The 23,633-nt window shown below is 37.4% G+C and overlaps 1 protein-coding gene across 1 annotated transcript in view; it reads right to left on the reverse strand.

The window, feature by feature from the left end:
* LOC102837339 (maltase-glucoamylase, intestinal-like) overlaps positions 1 to 21,413 on the reverse strand; it is a 202,228-nt gene extending 180,815 nt beyond the window's left edge. The window contains exons 1-4 of the mRNA XM_006865343.1: positions 21,394 to 21,413; positions 20,966 to 21,131; positions 20,547 to 20,643; positions 19,727 to 19,839 (exon numbers count right to left, since the gene is read on the reverse strand). Coding sequence (XP_006865405.1) covers positions 19,727 to 19,839; positions 20,547 to 20,643; positions 20,966 to 21,131; positions 21,394 to 21,413 — 396 coding nt within the window. The remainder of the gene's footprint in view (positions 1 to 19,726; positions 19,840 to 20,546; positions 20,644 to 20,965; positions 21,132 to 21,393) is intronic.
* Positions 21,414 to 23,633: the final 2,220 nt, after the last annotated feature.

Genomic DNA, 23,633 nt, shown 5'->3' on the forward strand with positions numbered 1-23,633 from the left:
GCTGTTGTTCAGTGCTGTCGAGTCAATTTGTACAACATAGTGAATGTAGTCAATGTCACTGAAGTGCATATATAAGAAATGTTGACTTGGCAATATTTTAATATTTTGCTATGCATACTTTTTTGGACTTCTGGTGTGGCGCTGTTGGATCAGCACTAGACTGTGAACCACAAGGTCAGCAGTTCAAACCCACCAGCTGCTCCTTGGAAACTCTACACAGTATCCCTATGCTTCAGAACTGACTTGAAGCACTTAACAACTACATATATACTTTTAATACAATAAATTTCTCTGTCTGTCTGTCTGTCTGTCTAATTATCTATCTATAGATTCTTTGTATGGTGTTGTAAGATAAGTACTTTACTGTTAACCACTAGCTGCTCCTTGGAAACCCTATACACAGTCGCTATGAGTCAGAACCTATTCGACAGCACTTAACAACAACAACAATAACAAATATATATATACACATCCCCATTCAGGAATATTCTTTTTGATCTTCTCCCCATTTCACACATTCCCCACCCCTCATCCCTACTCTACTTTTTCACTTTATCTCCTAACCCCGTAAGTATTTAGTTGTGGCCTCTGCACTGGAAGACCACTGGACCCTCTCTGTGTGGTCTGGAAAGGTGCAGTAAACACAAATAGGCTCCAACTGACAAAAACATCACATGTTTTTGTGTTCATCGAGTGACAGGCTGAACTGAAAAGAGCCCCATTGGATAAAATAACTGGCCTTACCCTTAGGGTTTTTCTAAACCAATAATTTGATTTGTTTAGTCCAAAATAACTGTGTGAACCATCTAGCAATAAACTGAAAGAATTACGTAGGAGCACTTTGAGAGCCTTTGCAAAAATGAGCTGCTCTATTTCTTGAAGGAGAGTATAGGAAAAAGCAGAAAATATTATTAACCTGAAAGGATTTTAGGTAGCAGGAAATAGGAACTGGATTATTTAAAATTTTTTAAAAACCTAAGTCTCCTGTGTTTCTGTGTTCATGTGGTTTCTGAGCAATGATTTATCAACAGAAGTGCACCCTTTCATCAAATTATAAATGGTTGCTTGTATAAGAGACAAGACCTTATTTCAAACTCAAAGAGCAGCAAAAGGTCAAGGAGCCCTGAAGTCTGATTACATACAGGACAAATATTGAGACTTCAGCAACCAAGAATCCTGTGATATAGAGACCGATACCTAGACATATTCTGAAGTTATGCCCAAATTAGAATATATACATCTATAGATCACTATCTACTAAATGAGTTTTAATTTATTATATACACTTAAAGAGTGAAAATCTAACCTAAAAATCCTGAAATTTAAAGAGGGAATTCTTTCATTAAAATTGTTTTTCACAAAGGTGAAAAGAAAACTAATGCAATTTCTGCACTGCTATGCAAATTCTCAAAAGTGAAAAATAAGTCACTGCTGATATCATAAAAAAGAAAAATGTCCTTATGAACCCTCAGAGAAAATAACAACCTTTGTAACTTGAAATCGATTTAAGAACCACCTAGAATGCATCAATACTCCAGTCATCAAAGATATTATTTTTAAAAATACATATTTTCAAGTGCTTTGCATACAAAAATATCATCTAATAAAAATACTCTCCAGTTAATCAAGATTTAATTTTATAGGCATAGCACTGCAAACTAATACCTAATTAAAATATTTTCAAAGCTCTGTCTATATAAATTGTTTATATTGGGATAAAAGTACCTTGGAAAAAAAATCCCCTGAGAAAGATTCTTTTGGAAAGGGATTAAAACAGTAGAGAGTTAAAAGAACATAATTTAAAATCCAAGAGATTAGTTATAGGTATTTACTAACACCATTTCATAGACTGTTGTTGATGTCAGAAACTCAGTTCTGACTCACAGCAATACTATGCGCCACACTGCCTGGTGCTGCCCTATCCTCACAACAGTTGTTACATTACAGTCCAATTCTGCTGCCACTATGTCAATCTCCTTGGGGTACAGGGTCTTCCTCTTTTTTTACTAATACTCCACTTTGTCCTTCTCCAGGGACTGGTCCCTTCTTATAGCATGTCCAAAGTATGAGAGATGAGCTCCCTATCCTGGCTTCTAAGAAGCATTCTGGCTCTATTTCTTCCAACACAGATTTGTTTGTTCTTCAGGTAGTCCATGGTACTTTTAATATTCTTCTCCAACACCAGAATTCAAATGCACCCATTTTTCTATGGTCTTCCTTATATACTGTCTAACTTTAATATGCATATGAGACACATGAAAATGTTATGGTTTGGGTCAGACACATGTACCTTAGTCCTCAGACTGACATCTTTGCTCTTGAACACTTTAAAGAGGTATATAGAATGCTCCTTGGAGGCTAGGATGGCCAAACTTCATCCTTCATACTTTGGACATATTGTCAGGAGGGACCATTCGCTGGAGAAAGATATCATGTTTGGTAAGGTGGAGGGTCAGAGAAAAAGAGGAAGACCCCCAACGAGATGGATTGGTCAAGTGGCAGCATCAATGGACTCAAGCGTGGCAACAGTAGTGAGGTTGGCCCAGGATCAGGCAGTGTTTCGTTCTGCTGTACATAAGGTCGTTATGAGTCGGTACAGACTCAACGGCACCTAACAACAACAACAACATAGTTAGTGTAATATAATGATTAAAAATAACTCAAATTTGGAGATAAAATACATGCTTGTCTCTGTTAAGTGTTTCTTCAGTTTCTTCACTTTTAAAGTAGGAATGATAGTCTGCTTTGCATACATTGATTATTATCTCTCAAAGCCAACCAAGAATTAACTAAAAAGGTACATGCAATAGTGTAAAATGCAAGTTGTACTGTTTCTGTAATATTCATCACACACAGTCACCATTCCAACCCATGTGTCTCTGGCTATACCACCCTGAAAGAGCCCAATCTCATCTGATCTCGGAAACTAAACAGGGTGGGGCCTGGTTCGTACTTAGATGGGAGACCATGGCAACCTATGTTGGCTTCTCATAGCCCAATATATTTTGGCATTCCAAGGAAATTCTAAAGTTTTTCTTTCCTTTCTACAAATTGCCACTTCCATCTGAGTCAGAGCTTTCTCCAATCATGACTTAAGTATGTAACAATACATTTATTGAGTACCAAGAATATACCTTTCTATAGTCAGGAACTGTGTTCTAGGGGCTTCATATGTTCTACCTCATTTGATTCTACAATAATGTTATAGGATATGTAGAGTGCTAGATTATTCAATAAGCATGGTAAGCACAGGATTATTTGTGCTTACTTGCTAATCTCTATTAAAAACTTTCACATTTTCTCACCAGATCAAACATTTTGCTTCTAGATATGACTGGCATCTGTCTCCCAAACCCACAACACCTTTCTGCAGATTCAAAGTTTCTTTTCAAATGTATAATCCGTGACAAAACAGAATACCCAGTTGGCAAGGTAAATTCAGGCTTACTTGTGCTTGCTTACTGATCTGCACTGAATAATTTCATATGGGTTTCATTATATCTTTGTGCAACTGCTCACTACAGGTTGTAAGTAAGCACAAGTAAGCCGTGCTTACCTTGTTTACTGGATAATTTTACCCAGAGCAGGTACTATGAGTCACTTCATTTTACAGATGAGGAAAATGGAGGTGAAAGATTTAAAAACTTTCTCAACATCTTACAAATACTAATTGTAGGAATAGTTTGAAATTGTGCAATTCAGCCTGAGAGTCACTGTCCTACATTAAACTGCCTCCCGCTTATATATTATAATCAGTCATTGTGATTGCGAAATGTAATGTCTTCTTTGTTTCTGACAAACTTTAAATATCTCAGAATAAGAATGAGCGTTACCAATCATTAGTATACAAGATCCTTTGCTAGACACTAGGCACTGATGAATATTTCTAATCTTAAGAACTATGTAAGGCAGGGTTATAACCTGATTTCTAGAAATGAAGAAAGTGGAAGCTCAAAACAGTTACATAAATTGACCCAATTGTACATGTGAATATAGAATATAGGAAAGGCAAGATGGAACAATCAAGGTTTAACTACCCTAGGATTTGCCGTCTTAGAAAATTTCAGATGTTCATTTTAAGCTAACACAAAATTGAAGAATGTGGCCACTCAACTCTTCCTGAGTTTCATGCATAATTAAAAGAATGAATATAGAGGGCTTAGTATACAAACAAAAGGATCCCTGGTAGCATAAACAATTGTTGTTGTTGTTGTTGTTAAATACTGTGGAGTCAGTTCTGACTCATAGCGACACTGCACAGGGTTTCCGAGGCTACAAATCTTTATGAGAGCAAAAAGCCTCATCTTTCTCCTGCAGAACAGCTGGTAGTTTTAAACTGCTGACCTTGAGATTAGCAGCCCAATTTGTAACCACTACATTACCAGAGCTCCTTAGCATAAACAATTAGTGCTTCACTATATGCACTGGATTGTAAACCACAAGGTCCATGGTTCAAGTTTGCAAGCTGGTCCACAGGTGAAAGATGAGGCTGTCTACTCCCTATCCAGACAAGGTCACTATGAGTCGGAACCACCGCAATGGCACTGAACAAAACCAACAACAATTAACCAGAAAGTTGGCAGGTTGAACCCACCTTGTGGTTCTGCTGAAGAAAGACCTAAGGATTTGCTTCCATAAAAGTTGTTGTTGTTGTGTGCTGTTGAGTTGGTTCTGACTTATAGCTACCCAGCATAGGGTTTCCAAGAGCAGCTGGTGGGTTCTAACTGCTAGCCTTGAAGTTAGCAGTACAATGCTTACCCCATAGTAGCACACCATAAAGATTATAACCTAGAAATCACTCTGGGAGAAGTTCTACTGTGTCACATGATATTACGATGAGTTGGGATCAAATCAGTGTCACCTAACAACAATAACAGTAGATGCTGCAGATAGGTCAGAAAATCTAACTCCTCAACAGGAGTACTTAAAATCTTTAATAACTTTCCATGTAGTGTCACATCCTGTTTAAAGCAAAGTTCAAAAGGGATTCTTGGAATATAATTTTATTAACATTCTAAGACTTTCTGAAATTTAAAATTTCCAAAGTTCATAGCCTGCAGAGAAAATAAAACTCCAACTCAAAATTACTCAAGCTACTGAAGCTCCAAGCTAATGTATTATCATGCTCTTTTTTGTTTGGTTTTTTAAAGTCTGTGTGATTACCTTATGATTATTTTCTTAGCCACAATTGAGCAAAGTAGATCAATTTAAACTATCACTTTAGAATTTTCCTTTGTGTCACAAAATTCAGCTGTTTTGTGATCCTTCTAGTTGGTCCATAAATGTGGATTGGAGTTTCCTTTTTATAATGATGGGCAATTTTTAGAGCCATGAAATTAATCATAAAGGCTGATGAAAATCCTCCCCTCAAGCTATCTGGTTTGTGCCTTTTCTCATCTCCCAGTAAATGCGATATTGAAGGTAAAGTGAAACAAAGGAAAGAGTGCAAAGGGCAGAGGCCTAACACTTTTTTCTTTTTGTGCACACGAACTCAGAGTATAACTGAGAAGAAGCAGGTGAGCAAAGCATCAAAGTGATTAAGATAGAAATTAATAATAACAATTGTTTTACCAAGCAGTATACTAATTATCTGACAGAATGTAGATTTCATTAATGAATTTCATTATCATAAAAAAATTTTTAAACTTCTGTCTATTTCCCTGTAAATTTGTTCTGAGAAAACTATGCCGTCTGGCTTTCCCACTGCTAGGAAAAATAACTTATCCTTAGGTTTTTCTTCCGTCCAACTGCTGGATGGGTTCAAACTGCCAAATTTCTGGCATGTTTAATGTTCATAGAAGGCTGATTAAACTATCATATCCCTCTAGTACTCCAATAGAGGGGCTGTGTGCTGCACTAGGAATCAGTCACATGATGTTTTCTATTTGGAGAATGTCTTTCCACATACATTTCATTCACCACAGACGAAAACAGTGACTTGATAGAAGGCTTAAGGCATATGAATAAACTATTTGAAAGTAGAAATTGTTCCTTGCAATTTTTAGACACAGTTTGTAGAACAGAAAAATATAGTTGATGAAATTGCTTAGCATTATAACATGACCAAAAAAAAAAGGCAGCAGATAACTCTAGTCTTGATAATTATATTTTTCAGAGTTACTGACTATATATAATGGGGGAAAATTATTGTACACAAGAGAAATAAAAATCAAACAAAATAAATACCCAGCATGAACTCGAACTCGGTGTGAGTTCAATCATATGTGACTGAACAGACATCATTAGAGACTTGACTAAGATAGTATAAGGATAGCTACAAATACATGCCACATATATCATTGTAAAGTTTCTAGGACTATATTATGGAGTCCTGCTGTGGTTCTGTAGGATGAGCACTTGACCTCAAGTTCAATTTGAACCGAAAGGTCAGTTGGTGGTTCAAACTCACCAGCCACTCTTTGGAAACCTTATACAAGATTACTATGACTTGGAACCAACCTGACAGCACTTAACAGCAACAGTACCATATTAAAAAGAATAAAGAATAACAAATAAAAATTAATTTAATAATGTCTTATTTAAATAAATAAATCCAAAAATTAACATTCTAATATTAATAATCCTTATGACATAAAAGAATATTAATGCAATACATTACACTTTTTAAAATATTAAGTCTTTGTTGTTGCTGTTATTGTTAGGTGACACCGAGTCGGTACCAACCCATAGTGACCTTATGCACAGCAGAATGAAACACTGCCCGATCCTGGGTCAACTTCACTACTTTTGCCATGCTTGAGTCCATCGAAGCTGCCACCTGGCCAATTCATCTTCTTGGGGGTCTTCCTCTTTTTCTCTGACCCTCCACCTTACCAAACATAATATCCTTCTCAGTGACTGGTCCCTCCTGACAATATGTCCAAATTATGAGAGATGAAATTTGGACATCCTGGCCTCCAAGGAGCACTCTGGCTGCACTTCTTCCAAAACGGATCTATTGGTTCTTTTGGCAGCCATGGCACTTTCAATATTCTCCTCCAACACCATAACTTAAAAGCATCAATTATTCTATGGTCTTCCCTATTCACTGTCCAGCTTTCGCATGCATGTGAGGTTATTGAAAATACCATGGTTTGGGTCAGGTGCACCTTAGTCCTCAAGCTGACATCTTTACTCTTCAACACTTGAAAAAGGTCTTGTGCAGCAGATTTGCATAATGCGATACATCGTTTGATTTCTTGACTGCTGCTTCCTTGAGTGTTGATAGTTGATCCAAGAAGAATGAAGTCCTTAACAATTTCAATCTTTTCTCCATTGATAAGAATGTTGTTTATTGGTCCAGTTGTGAGGACTTTTGTTTTCTTTACAGTGAGATGTAATCCATATCGAAGACTGTGCTCTTTGATCTTTGATCAGTTAATGTTTTAAGTCCTCTTCACTTTCAGCAAGTTTAAATCCTCTCTTTGGATTTCAAGATGTCAGATCGGGTAGACATGCAGTAAGGAGCTCTGTCCACAACAATACATAATATTGGACCAAGAACGCTCAGGGAATGGTACTAGAACTCTGAACCACATATAAAGAAATATTTAGAAGTTTGGAAGGCTTACAGCTAGGGAAATTTGTAGCAGAGTCAAGAAATCCATTGCTTTCTAATTCAAGATGCTCAGCTGCTCCCGGAGCCACCATCTTGGGAGAGACCAAGCAGGGGAAGGATCAGAACAGCCACAAATGCCTAACAGAACCACGGAGATACAGGTGTGGACTTTCTTTTTCTTGGTTATCTGTTCATTGGTTTCTCACTGTCTGTGCACCTTCATTCTGGTGACTAAAGGGGATACCTGACCGAATGGACACCCCACCCCCCTCCCCTAGGGGGTTCTATTACACATGCACACAGATCTCCTTGAAATTTAAAGTGACAGTTTCCACTTAAAACCAAACAGCCACCACTCGTCTGTCAGTTTGTCGTACTGTGGTGACTTGTGAGTTGCTGTGATTCTGAAAGCTATGCCACTGGTATTTTAAATACCAGCAGGGTCACACATGGTGGACAGGTTTCAGATAAGCTTCCAGACAAAGACAGATTAGGAAGAAAGAGTGACGAACTACTTCCGAATATTTAGTCACTGAAAACCTTATGAATAGCAGAGAAACATTGTCAATATAGTGCCGGAAAATGAGTCCCTCAGGTTGGAAACCACTCAAAATGCGACTGGGGAAGAGATGCCTCCTCAAAGTAGAGTTGACCATGATAAGACGAATGGAGTAAAGCCCATGGGAGAAAAGCCCATGGGACCTTCATTTGCTGATGGAACACAACTTAAAATGAAAAGAAACAGCTTTAAACTTCCACTGAAAATCGGAACATGGAATGTATGAAGTATGAATCTGGGAAAATTGGCAGTTGTCAAAATGAAATAGAACACATAAACATCGATATCTTAGGCATTAGTAAGCTGAAATGGACTGGTATTGGCCATTTTGAATCTGACAATTACATGGTTTACTATGCTGGGAATGACAAATGGAAAAGAATGGTGTTGCATTCATCGTCAAAAAGAACATATCCAGATCAGTCATGAGGTACAACACTGTCTGTGATAGGATAATATTTATGTGCCTAGAGGGAAGCCCAGTTAATACCACTATTATTCAAATTTACGCACCAACCCCTAAAGCCAGTGAGGATGACGTAGAAGAATTCTACCAACTTCTTCAATCTGAAATTGATCAAACATGCAATCATGATGTATTGATCATTACTGGTGACTGGAATGCAAAGGTTGTGAGCAAAGAGGAAGGATCAGTGATCGGAAAATATGGCCTTGGTGATAGAAATGATGCTGGAGAATGCATGATAGAATTCTGCAAAACCAATGATTTATTTATTTCAAATACCTTCTTTAGACAGTATAAGAGAAGACTATACACATGGACCTTGCCAGATGGAATACATAGAAATCAAATTGACTATATCTGCAGAAAGAGAAGATGGAAAAGCTCCATATCTTCAGTGAAAACAAGGCCAGGGGCAGACTGTGGAACAGACCATCAATTGCTCATATGCAAATTCAAACTGAAGTTGAATAAAATGAAAACAAGTCCATGAGAGCCAAAATATGACCTTGAATATATCACACCTGAATTTTGAGATCATCTGAAGAACAGATTTGATACATTAAACACTAAAGACCAAACACCAGAAGAGTTGTGGGATGACATGAAGAATATCATACATGAAGAAAGCAAAAAGTCATTGAGAAGACAAGAAAGAAGGAAAAGGTCAAAATGGATGTCAGAAGAGACACTGAAACTTGTTCTCCAATGTAGTGATGCTAAAGCAAATGGAAGAAATGAAGCGGTACAAGAGCTGAACAGAAAATTTCAAAGATCAGCTCAAGAAGATAAAGCCAAATATTACAACAAAGATCTGGAATCAGAAACCAAAAAGGAAGAACACGCTCAGCATTTCTCAAGCTGGGGGAACTGAATAAGAAATTCAAGCCTCGACTTTTGTTATTGAAAGATTCTCTGGGCAAATTATTGAATGATGCAGAAAACATCAAGAGAAGATGGAAGGAATGTACAGAGTTATTGTACCAAAAGGAAATGGTTAATGTTCAACCATTTCAAGGGGTAGCATATGATCAAGAGCCAATGATCCTGAAGGTGGAAGTCCAAAGTGCATTGAAGGAATTGGCAAAGAACAAGGTACCAGGAACTAATGGAATAAAAATTGAAATCTTTCAAGAAAATGAGACAGCACAGGAAACACTCACTCATCTCTGCCAAGAAATTTGGAAGACAACTACCTGGCCCGGCTGATTGAAAGAGATCCATAAATCTTTGAGCACCTCTCAATTTGATCTGTTGTTATTAAATATCAACCCTGTGTAGGGTTTCCAGGAAGCGGTGGCGAGCCGTGAACCTTGTGGTTTAAATTGACTTCTCAGACCAGCGCATTAACCCACAAGCTACACTGATCTAGACAATGTTTAAAGTACTAAACAGCCACATGTGGCTAGTGGCTATCATGTTGTTGTTGTTATGCGCTGGGGAGTTGGTTCCGACTCATAGCGACCCTGTACAGGGTTTCTGAGGCTGTAAATCTTTGAGGGAGCAGAAAGCCTCATCTGTCTGATGCGGAACAGCTGGTAGTTTCGAAATGCTGACCTTCAGGTTCGCAGCCCCATTCATAACCACTACACTACCAGAGCTCCTTGTTGTTGTTGTTAAATGCCATCGAGTCGATTCCAACCCATAGCGACCCTGTGTAGGGTTTCTAAGGAGCAACTGGTGAGCTTGAACCAGTGACCTTGCAGTTCAAAAGACTGCAGTCTGATGCATTAGCTCACAGCAGGGCCACACCAGGACTTAGTGGCTCTCATATTGGATGGCAGAGGACTAGAGCGCTAGTTCCCTAACTATGTTGTGCATTAGATTCACCTGGGGAGCTTTTTAAACTCCAGATATGCAAGCTGTTCACCACATAGCTTAAACAAGAATCTCTGGGAGTGTGCCTTGCATATCAATATTTTTCAAAACGAAGTGATTCTAATACATAACAAAGCTGAAGCACCAGCAGTGTAGGAATAACCATGGGCATTCTTTTGTCATGTCACAATTTCCCTCTCAGCCTCTGAGTTTCAAAATCTTGGTTTGAACATCTTTTGTTTTTCTCTCTTTCCTTTGAAATTAAATGTTTATTCCTTTAGTTACTTTCTCTATCCAGCAAAACCTGGTGTCAGATAGATCAAAGCATGGATTTTCTCACCACCACCACCTCACAGAACCAAACAAACATTTATATCCCTAGTCATAATGTCATAAATAACTGCTAGTTTGAGGCTCTGGTACAAGTTTGAGAAATTAAATCTCCTTTGTATGAAAAATCTACACCTGTGTGTACCAAAAAACAGGTTGGTCTGGTAACACAGCATTTTCTGCAAGAATGCTTGTGAAGTGACTCTGTCAAGCACTTGGCCTTTCTCCTTGCTTGCTAACTGATTGTCTACCTCCTGCCTGGAATCACTCCCAGACTCAGATATGCAGCCAAAAGCAGTTTGTTGAGCCAAACAGCATTTAAACAGAAAGTACTGAATGCAGTACTGACTTATGGGAATCTGAGTGGGGCTCTGAGGTCTTAGCTTTTCTCTGCATTTGGCTTCATTCTTAAGTACTTTAGGCAAACCAAATCAAACCACTAAAGTGGTTATTTTTGCTAAGTACTGGGGATTTTCTGCACAAGTTTGATTCTGAATCAAAACAACCCTACAGGACAGAGTAGATCTGCTCCACAGGGTGTCCAAAGCTGTAAATCTTTACAGAGGCACAATGTCCCATCTTTCTCTTACAGAGTACTGGTGGGCCCAAACTTCTGACCTTTCTTTCAGTTAGATGACAAATGCTTTAGTCACTACACCACTAGAGCTTCTTGAATTCAGGCAAACAGTGATTTAATGGATTGATTTAGAAATGCAGTCTTCTTAAAGCGAATACTAAGCCTGTTGAATTCTACTACTTGCTGGATGCCCAAGTTAGAAACACTATTAGCATTTTTGAGAGCTAGTATTAAAGAACCTAGAGAGGCAGGAGGTTAAATGACTGATGCCAGGCACATCGCAGAGTGAATTAAAGCATCCGAAAGGGACGAGGAACCAATTCTTCCAATGCCTGACCGGTGCTCTTCTCCCTAACAAATTTCAGTGTCTTAAGGTCCAACTGCTTTTCTTTAGACTTTACATGCAAGTGTATGTTTTTATGAAGGGGGATATTTGCAATATTTATAAAATACTAAATGTGTGTATTCTTGATGCATTTATTTCACCTATAGGGAGATATCCTACCCATGTACAAAGGTCTTTGCTGCAACATTCTTTATGATAGTAAAAAATTGAAATGAACAAAAATATCAATAGATATACCCTTTAAAAGAATAAAGTAGATCTCTATATATTGATATGGAAATATGTCTAGCACATAGAGGAAAAGTAGAGGTTTGAGCCACAACAAATAATTATAGTTGTTGTTAAGTGCCATCGAGTCGGTTCTGACCCATAGTGACCCTGTATAGGGTTTCCGAGGAGCAGCTAGTGAGCTTGAACTACCAACCTTGCAGTTCAAAGGGCTTTGCAGTCTGGCGCATTAACCCACAGTGCCACACCAAGACTCAAATAGTTATAGTAGGACCCCATTTATTCAAGAAATAGAAAATGCAGATGTATGTGTGCATGTTCAGATAACACATTTGGAAAGATTTTCAAAACACTGCTAAAGTGGTTATTTTTGCTAAGTACTGGGGATTTTCTGCACAATTTGACACTTGATATCAAGTAAAAAGAAATGCATGTTTGAAAAACTATTTCCTAACCTCTTGGTAAAGGGTCCATGGGTGGCACTGCAAGATAAGTTTGGGACTGCTAACCACAAGGTCATTGGTTCAAATATCCTAGCTGCTTCTTAGAGACCCTATGCAGGGTCGCTATGAGTAGGGACCAACTCCATGGCGCATAGCAACAAAAATAACAGCCACCCCATAATGAAGGATCCAGAATATTCACCAAAGAGCATGCTTATTTAGAAACGTAGATGTTCTTTTTAATAGTGTAAATTAAAATTTACAGTCCCATTATGCTAGAACCTTGGTTACAAGCCATTTGTGTCATGATTAAAGAAAAAGCACAAGCCAATTAAAAAACAATTAGCAAATTAATTAACTGAAATTCTTCATTGTCTTCTGTTCTCAAGGTTAATTTTGTTGAGTTTTTAGTGTTAGAAAAGAAATGCAAAACAACTATGGACAATATAATTTCCGTAAGGTGTATGCTAAAAAAAAGTAAGTTTGTAAATTCTTGGAAGAATAATAAAAATAAATTGCTCATTATGTGGGTAAAGACCTGGAAATTAAAAAACAACAACAACAAACAAACTGGTTCAATGTGCCGCCTCTTTATACCAAACAATGACAAACTTCACAATACCTGATTCTGCATTAGAAAGAATTTGTATTCACCTACAACTGACTGGGAAGCTAGGATAAGAAGGGCACTAGATAAAGCAAGCTTTTGTTCATACTGTAGTATCAGTAACAAGGTGTGGAAGTACAGGGTGGGTGGGTGGTTCCTCAGCATAACGGCATAGAAAGACTTCACAGAGGAAACTTATAGAACAAGCACATTGCTAACCCCACTGTCATCAAGACAATTCTGACTCATGTTGTTGTTAGGTATTGTCAAGTCGGTGGCCACTCATAGCAACCTTATGCAAAACAGAACAAAACACTTCCCAGCCCTGTGCCAATCTCACAAATATTTTATGCTTGAGCCCATTGTTACTGCCACTGTGTCAATCCACTTTGTTGGGGTCTTCATCCTTTTCAATGACCCTCCACTTTTCCACACATGATATCCTTCTCCAGGGATTGATCCCTGCAAATAATATGTCCAAAGTACAAGGGATGAAATCACACCAGCCTCTGTTCAAAGGAGTATTCTGGTTTGTACTTTTTCCAAGACAGATTTATTTGTTCTTCTGGCAGTCCATGGTGCTTTCAAAATTCTTCTCCATCATCATAATTCAAATGCATCATTTCTTCTACAATCTTCCTGTCCAGCTTTCACATGCATATGAGGTGACTGAAAATATCATGTCTTAGATCAGGTGCACCTTAATGCTCAAGCTCACATCTTTTCTCTGGAACACTTTAAAGAGGTCTTTTGCAGCAATTTGTCTAATGCAATATGTCATTTAATTTCTTGATGGTTGCTTACATGAGCATTGATTGTTGATACAAACAAAAAGAAGTCTTGGACCACTTCAATTTTTTCCCCTGTTTATCATAATGTAATTTATTGGTCTGATTGTGAGGATTTTCTTTCTGGTATCCTCTGCTTCATCTTAATCAGCAATATCACACATTCTGTATCTTCTTCTGAATCCAGCTTGAATTTCTAGCAGCTCCCTGTTGATGTACTGTTGTAACTGGCTTTGAGTTAGTTATCTTTAGCAAACTTTTGTTTACATGTGATATTTTATTGAAGATATTGTTTAATGATGTTTGCATCCTGTTGAGTCACTTTCTTTGGAATGAGCACAAATATGGATATTTTCCAATTGGTTGGCCAGGTAGCTGTCTTGAAATTTCTTGGCATAGTCAAGGATGGCTTCCAGGCTGCATTAGTTTCTTGTGACATTTCAATTGGTATTCTATCAATTCCTGAGTCTTATTTTTTTGGCATTGCATTCAATGCAGCTTAGACGTCTTCCTTCAATACCATCAGTTCTTGCTCATGTGATAATTCTTAAAATGACTGAACATTGACCAATTTTAGTTAGTACAGTGGCTGTGAGAATTTTTTCTTTTTTTGTCGCATCCCACATTTCAATTATTAATGGATGTTTGCAGCTATTTCTTCTCATTTTGAGTTGTGTTGCATCAGCAAATGACTGTCCTGGAAACTTTACTTCTTCCACATCATAGTGACCATTAAGAAAGAATGAAGTATTCCCTAAAGTTTCTACGTAACAACAAAGTTTCCAAGACTGTAAACATTTGTGGGAGCAGATAACTTCATCTTTCTCCTACTGTGTGGCTAGTGGATTTGAACTGGAAACCTAATGATTATCAGCCCGATGCTTAACCTACTGCACCACCAGAGATCCTTTGAAGATCCTTAGAGGATATAAAGAAGTAGATCACCAAGTAGATCAGATTGGCGTCCTTCCAATTAAAGGGAACGTTGTTGGTGTTAAGTGCTGTTGAGTCAGTTCCAACTCATAGTGACCCTGTGGAGTGTTTCTGAGTAGCAGCTGTTAGATTTGAACTGCCAACCTTGTGGCTCGAAGTCCAGTGCTGATCCAATAGCATCACATGATGAATAGTATGTGTACAAGAATGGATGCTAAGCATACTTGTATAGTAGATCTTGGCAAAATTTAGTGAGGCTGGAGCACAGAGTATGTAGAGATGATGTAAAAGATGGAGAGTAGGATCAGCTAATGAAAGGCCTTCATGAGGCAAGCAAATTAATTTGAACTTGTAATCTTTTAGTTCTCTGCAGTCCAGTATGGGAACTATTAATCACAAGTGGATGTAAGCCCTTGAAATGTAGTTATACCAAATTGAGATATATTTTGGACATATTATCAGAAGGGGCCAGTTCTTGGAGAAGAACATCATGCTTGTTAGAGGGTCAGCAAAAAAGAGGAAGACCCCTAATGAGATGGATTGATACTGTGGGGACAACAATGGGCTCAATGTATAAGAAAAACTGTAAGGATGGTACAGGACCAGCCAGTGTTTCGTTCTGTTGTACATAGGGTCACTATTAGTAGGAACCCACTCGACAACACCTAACAACAAGAAAAATATAAAATGTCTCATTATTTTTATGCTGATGACATGCCAAAGTAATGTTTTGAATATACTGATTAAATAAAATATATTATTGAATTTAATGTTATCTGCTTCCTTCTTATTTTTTTATTACTTTTTCTTACAGTGAATACTAAATTTTTAAAAATTGTAGTTAGCATTATGTTTCTGACAATGTTGCTTTAGATAATGGCTAGATTCTAGCAGCATAGTAGGGACAGGTGGGCTTTCCATTTTAGAACTATCCTCCTTGCAGCAAAGTGGAAGACGATTTGTAGGGGAACCAGACAGGAAGCAAGAAAACCGGTTGATAACAGCCTAAGAAGAGAAGATGAAATTGTTAAGGCTATGGTGTTGGAGATGAAAATAGGAAGACAGATTCAACCCATGAGCTGTAGGGAATAAAGGCTTGAGAAGATAACTTTTAAATATTTTGTTTGGTGATTGTTTATGTTAGTGACAATTCCATTAACTCAGAAGAGTATAATAGAATTATCTGACTTGAGTAAGAAGTTTAGAAAGCAATGATTAATTCAGTATAGGATGTTGTTTTAGAGATGACAATGGGACCTGACATATGCATTTTTAGTATTTAGAAGTAAATATGTTGGGATGTGAAAAAAAGCTTTAGATATGAGATTTTTAAAATAACAGTAATAAGTCAGGGCAACCTTATGTGTTACAGAGATGAATTATTCCATAGGAATTTCTTGTTTGTAACCCTTATGGAAGGAAGCAACTCACAAGGCCCTTTCTTCCACTGGGTTGATTCAAACTGCCAACCTTTAGGTTAGTTGTTTTTGTTGTTAAGTGCCTTCGAGTCGGAGCCGACCCATAGTGACCCTGTACAGGGTTTCCAAGGGTGTAAATCCTTACGGGAGTAGAAAGCCTCATCTTTCTCCCGCGGAGCGGCTGGTAGTTTCGAACCACTGACCTTAAGGTTCGCAGCCCGATTCGTAACCACTACGCTACCAGAGCTCCTTTCCAGTACAAATCATTTGAGCTATCCAAGTGCCTAAGATTAGGGGTTTAAAAAAATGAAACCAGTTGTTTCATTTGTGTGTGTTGTGATTTGTTGTGTCCCAATTCTGAATCACAGTGAAACTATAGGACAGAGTAAAATTGCCCCCTGGGGTTTCCAAGACTTCAGTCTTTATAGAAGCAGACTGCCATATCTTTCTCCCTTGAAACAGCTGGTGTGTTTGAACCACTGACCTTTCAGCTGGCAGCCAGGTATATTATCACTGTACCACCAGGGATATGTAATTTATCAGTACATGTATAGTAGGTTACATCATAGATATATGTGATATTACTAGGAAAATACCCTTGAAAAGAACAGAAAACCCCAAGGAACACCAACACTTAGTGGGTAGGAAAATATCAAGAGATTAAGCCAAAGAAGTCTGAAGAATTAGACGAGAACCTGAGTTTCAAAAGTAAAGCAAGTGGAGTTTGGTGAGAGCATGGCCATCAAGCTGCAGATAGGTCCAATGATATAAGAAAAGTTCCTGTTTCTTGGAATTTATTGGAGCTTAATGGTGAAGTCTACCACGAATCTTGAAGCCCTTACTGATGAAGGTCAAAGAATACAGCCTTCATTATGGATTACTACTCAATGTAAAGATAATAAAAATCCTCACAGCTGGTTCAATAAACATGATAAATGGAGAAAAGACTGAAGTTGTCAAAGATTTTATTCTACTTGGATCCGCACTCAACACTTATGGAAGCAGCAGTAAAGAAATAAAATGATGTAGTGCATCGGGCAAATCTGCTGCAAAAGACCTCTCTAAAGGTTATAAAACAAAGGTGTCTCTTTGAGGATTGATGTGTGCCTGACCCAAGCCATGGTATTTTCAATTACCTCATATGCATGTGAAAGCTGGTCAGTGAATAAGGAAGACTGCAGAAGAATCAAGACATTTGAATTATGGTGCTAAGAAAGAATACTGCCAGAAGAACACACAAATCTGTCTAGGATATGGTACAACCAGAATGTTCCTCAGAAGTGGCGATGGCAAGGTTTCATCTCTTTGGAGTCCTGTTGAAGGTGCTGTAGGCTAAGCACTGAACTACTAACCACAAGATCAGTGGTTTAAACCCATCAGATTCTTCTTGAAAACGTTGTACAGGATTGCTATGAATCAGAACCAACATCACAACATTCAACAACTTTGGACATGTCATTAGAAGAGACAAGGCCCTGGAAAAGGACATCATTCTTGGTAAAGTGGAGCATTAGCAAAAAAGAGGAAGACCCTCAATGAGATGGACTGACACAGTGGCTGCAACAGTGAATTCAAATATAATGACAACTGTGAGGAAAACAGGACCAGACAGTGTTTCTTTCCGTTTTACATGGGATTGTTCAAGTCAGAAGTGACTTGACCACATCTAACAACAACGTACTTCAGATATAGTGTCAGGAGGGACCAGTCCCTGGAGTAGGATATCATGTTTGGTAAAGTGAAAGGTCAGAAAAAAAGAGGAAGGCCCCCAACTAGATGGACTAGCCAAGTGGCAACAACAACGGGATCAATCTTAGCACCAATTGTTAAATTGGCACAGGAATTTCGTTTTGTTGTGGGTCGTTATGAGTTGGTACCAACTGACTCAATGGCACCTAACACCTCCACCAACAACAACAATGTTAATGTACTTGCATTTTATGTAATCTCTCATTTAATTCTCACAGAAACCTTATGAGGAAAGTACTTTAATTATCCTATTTTACAGATGAAAAAAATGAAAGAAACAGGGACGGTAAGTAACTTGCCTGAGATTATTTACAGTGTGTCAGTAGCAGAGACAGGATTGAAACCCAGACCGTTTGTCACTAGGATTCTTACTCATAATTCCAATTTTACAGATTTGTGTAACCAGTTTACCACCTGCCCTATATTACTAAGCAAATTAAGGAAAGTTTTTATTATCAATAGAATTAAAATAAGATGAAATAAAAATGTTTATTTTCTTTTGTTAAACTGTCTTTAAGTAAGTGAACGGTTTCCCTGGAGACAAGGTAAATGGCAGTAACTTTTTCTTGTTTTTTAATACCCCTCTTACTGGCTATTCAAAGCCTTTTAGAATCAACACCAGTTTGTCCAAAGGAGAGGTGCAGGGCATGTGAGGTTACTACTCTAGTCCCTTCAGTCCTGCTCTAAGTATCAGCAGTGGGCAGTGGGGTAAGGACAGGAAGGACTGAAACAAGAAAGCAAAAAAAAAAGACAGGAAAATAGCGGTCACTTTCAGATTTATACAGATTTTTCTGAAACTCCATTTTTTACCTTGTTCAATAGTCTTCTCTAAGCCCAAAAGAAAAGTATCTGTATGTAGACTTTGGAAAAGTGAAGTGATATACTCATTATAAAATCTCTGAAGCCACAAAATTTGGTGCAGACCATGTTTCCCAGTTGGCCCCATAACCTTCATCAGTCAGCCTCCAATCTCTTCAAGAACTGGGAAATTTCTTAATAGGAAAGGTCTGTTTTTTTGTTATTAAGCTTTGAATTTGCTGCTGCTCAGATTCAGTGGCAATCATAACAAAAGCCGTTCTAACAAGTAGCATCAAAACAACTCTGCTAAGGCTGTTCCCTGACCCACAAAATATCTGCCCTTCTTCTCTTGTTCTCTTAGTATAGAGAATATAATTATTTTATTATTTTAGTTACCAAGCAGCTTCTTTTGAACTGTAAACATCCCTATGAATTTTGTTACTTGATGAACTGAGAAAAGAGATCATTTGAAGAATGAGAGTCTAAAGGGAAATGAGTGTTAAACTGTTTGGATACTACTTATGTGCCATATACCTCACAGGTATATGGGAAGGGATAGAAATTGTGTCCCTGAAGAAACATCTTGAAGGACAGGAAGGGAGGGGAACACAGTTGATAAGCCAACGTCATTTCTGCATAGTTTTCCATGAGTTCTGTTCTATTGAGAGGTTTTCCTCTAAACACCAACACCCTCAGAACCCAATTCAGATGCGACACATTGAATCAAGTGACTGGGAGCTGAGTATTCTTGGGAGAATTACCCAGTGCCACAGGGCATGAGGGATCCATAAAGATAAAACTAATACCCCTGGTTAGTATATGGTATGGAGAGATTTCAGTTTAGAACACTATAATATTTTTGGAAAGTGCAATTTTGTGTTAGGAAAACTCTGACAAAATTATGCCAACGTTCTCTTCAAAGTGTTAAGTACAGCACCTTGATAAGGTAAGGTATGTAGGGCTTAAAAACCTTTAATTAATAAAATTATAATCAAATCAGAAGCCTCTACTTAAAAGTGGAAACAATCAGCCATGAGATTGTAAAGCAAAAGGGTAGGTAACTCATAAATTAGCTAACCATTCATTTTAGAGTAGTAAGTGCAGTACTCACCTCTGTGTACTGCTGGACAACATTTTCTGGAGTTGGTCCAAGAAACAAGTAGAAGTCAAGTATTCCTCCAATTGTCCGGAATGTTATAGAAGGATGTGGGCTTAGAGTGACATCTGAGAAGAAAGACAGAAAAGTATAGAGGAAGTTCAAATAACATTAGTGGCAGAGATCACTGTTTTAATAATTATACTATTTATATTACCTTGGCTAATTGTATTAGGCACTACTGGTAGCTCTGATAGCATCTAAGCATCTGCCAGAATGTGACAATTCTTTACATTCAGTTTCACTTTCTTTACTAAAGAGTTCATCAAGTAAGTTATCTATTGCATTTATATATACATATACACAAACACACACACACACACACACATGAGAGAGTTTATTTGAGTTTAGTCTCAGACACACAATTTTAAAAAGCTGCTGCACTGGCAATATATTTTATATATTTCTAGACTAATTTAAGCAGTAAGGTGGCCTTGACAAAGCTTGCCTTGCTATGACTTATGATGGATCTAGTGAAACTGCACTTCAGCAAAATGTCTAACAGACTGCTTATTCAATGGCTTCTGATTTTTCAAGTTACATGTTGTATCTTTAGTACTATGTGCCTTAACAGCATTTTGTAATCGATTACTGACTATTTATTTACATGTTTCACCACAAAATTTTCCAGTTTGAAACAAAATGCTAAGTTATAGACAATCTTTCTGTCTTTTTTTATATTAATTAATCAGTATTTTTAAAAGGAAGAAAAAGCAAAATTAGCATTTAAATTGTGCATTAGCATCTTTCTAATTTAGCCAGATAATCATATTACCTTGGGCATTGGAATTCAGGAGAAGAATACCATGAGCATTAAAATCATTCTCTATGCACATATAAAAAGGATGAACTCCGTAGAGATTGCTAAATGCCTGCAAAAGAAAAAATTAATATGGTTTTTGATGATTTATCATCATTTTATTTTCCTATCTCAATGACACAGCAATCATTAATGACATGCAAAAAATAGTGTAATTTACATGATGAAAGTAAAAGGAAAACTGGTAATAAAAAATCATGAGAGGATATATATATTTTTTGAATTTGCCTTATGATTGATTAAATTTAAACCAAAAGAATTTCTCAGAGTAAATTCATGCCACCTTATAGAAAACTTTCCTTATTTTCCATTGTCTATTTTTCTTTTCATAAACAGATTTTTAGTATTAAGAAACTATATTCACACATTACCACTGGTGCTTGATCTCTGGAGAACATTCCATATTTGACATAATTCATGGCATGCCTAAAGGATGGGTGTTCATGTTCACCAAATCCATAGATTGAAGAGGATGGGACAGTGGTCTTTATGCGAATAAACTGGTTAGAAAAAATCAGACCTCCAAAAGATGTTTGCCACCTGTGCCAGACAGAAAAGCAAAAAGACGATGACTGTTGGCTTTTAAAAAGGAATTATTTTCTCAGTTAGTGCTTGTTAAAAGAAACAAAAAACAAAAGCCCGTTAGATTAGCTTAAACATTAGTTAAAAGGTGGATGAGAAAAATAAAGGCAGGATGTGGGAGATCTGAGAGAAAGATAAGAAATTTGCATACACTGAGTATTTACTAAATGATAGTTCCTCAATGGTGTATTTCAGCTATGGCATTTTACTTAACCCTCACAATAAGCTATGAAAAGACATGATTATTGCATTTCGCACAGGAAGAAACTGAGGTGTAGAAAGATGAAAGGTTATGTAACTTGCCTAATACCCAGAGGCAGTTGTTTGAACAGAACAAGGGGATACTGGATACTACATGGCTTAAAATCAGGGTTAGTGCAAATCCAGGTTGTATCTTTCTACACTGAAATCTGTATGATGAGCAAATAATCCAAGAAACTGGGCTACATGAAGAAGAATACATTAGGATTGGAAGAAGGCTTATTAACAACATGCAGATGACACAACCTTGGGTGCTGAAAGCAAAGGGGACTTGAAGCACTTACTGATGAACTTCAAAAACTACAACTATCAATATAATTACACCTTAACACAACAAACATAAAATACAACTAGGTTGCTAGAAAGCATCATGATAAACACAGAAAATATGGAAGTTGTCAAGGATTTCCCTTAAATCCATAATCACTGCCCATGGAAGCAGCAGTCAAGAATATGCTTTGGGCAAATCAGCTGCAAAAAAAAAAAAAAAAAAAAAAAGTTTTTTTTAATGTTAAAAAGCAAAGATGTCACTTTGAGGACTAAGATGAATTTGACTCAAACCATGGTATTTTCAAATCACTTTATCCATGCAAAAACTAGACAATGAATAAAGGAGATTGGAGAAGAATGGATGCTCTTTAATTATGGCCTTGGCAAAAAGTATTGCCAGTACTATGGACTGGCAGACGAAAAAACAAAACCAAACCAACTGCCATTGAGTCAATTCTGATTCATAGTTAACAATGTATAAAGTTTCTGAGGTTGTAAATCTTCTTGGGAAATAGAAATGCTCATATTTCTCCAAAGGAGTGGCTGGTGGGTTTGAACTGCTAACGTGGAAGTTAGCTGTCCAGTTCTCATCCTATAGCACCACCAGGACTTCTAAAGGACTGCCAGAAAATGTACAAATCTGTCTTGAAAGACGTACTCGCACAATGTTCCTTAGAACGAAGGATGGCAAGACTTCATCGTACAAACTTTGGGTACATCATCAGGAGGCTCTAGTCCCTGGAGAAGGACATCATGCTTCAAAAAGTGAAGGGTCATTTAATATAGAGAAAGACCCTGAACAAAATGGATTGACATAGTGGTTGCAACAATGAACTCACGCATAGCAAGAATTACGAGGATGGCACAGAATCAGGCAGTATTTTATTCTGTTGTACATAGGTTGCTATGAGTCAGAACCAACCTTATGACACCTAACAGCAACACGGTCAAATAAAACATTTCAGCTGAGTTAAACTATACTTCTTTCCTGTAGTAATAGTTCAGTGTTTCTAGGAAAGAGCAATGCATAATGAATCTCTAAGAGGTGGTTACTGCATAGGGCATTTTCAAATGTTATTGACTATGGTGGTTGGTGGATGTGCCATGGAGTCAATTCTGACTCATAGCAACCCTGTACAGGGTTTCTGAGACTGTAAATCTTTACAGAGTAGAAAGTTTCATCTTTCTCCCACAGAACAGATGGTAGTTTCAAACTGCTGACCTTGAGGTTCGCAGCCTGATTCGTAATCACTACATTACCAGAGTTCCTTGTAATTGACTATAGACACCTTTTTTCCTAGACCCATGTGGAAGCCAGGATAAAATCATTTAAGGAGAAGAAATCTGTGGGGTGGCCAGCAGTCACAGTCATGAGAAGACACTTGTACTGCTTTTGAAGCCATGACTTCAGCACATCCTCTACTGCTTTCCAATATTTAAAAATTTTTTTAGTGTACTAAGAGAAAAATATTAATTTACATATGAACATACACACACAAAATACAGCAACGTAGAATACAAATAATAAAGGATTTTTAAAAAGTCAGTTTATCTCAGCTAAATAATTTAAACCTGTGCATATATTAGGTAAAATACTCTAATACCTCTTTAGCCAAGTGAAATTTTTGAAGTGCCTGTGGTAAAGATAAGTCTTAACTGCAACCAGGAGGTACAAAATAAAGTTTATAAACAAAGGAAAAAATGTTAGGGTAACAGCAAACTCCTTCTATATCACTAAACACCAGAAACAAGGATATAATATTTGAGGAGTTTTGAGGGGGAAATTCTGCCATCAAGAATTTATAACTCTTTTTTTTTTTTTATGTTTTATTGTGAATTTTGTGATAGTTTACATGGAAGAACATTTGCTTCACATTCATCCTATCGTATATCATTTCAATGCTATGGTTACAGTCCCCTCCATGCATC

The sequence above is a fragment of the Chrysochloris asiatica genome, unplaced genomic scaffold, assembly GCF_000296735.1.
Source record: "Chrysochloris asiatica unplaced genomic scaffold, ChrAsi1.0 scaffold00077, whole genome shotgun sequence".
In the NCBI taxonomy this organism is placed as follows: Eukaryota; Metazoa; Chordata; class Mammalia; order Afrosoricida; family Chrysochloridae; genus Chrysochloris; species Chrysochloris asiatica.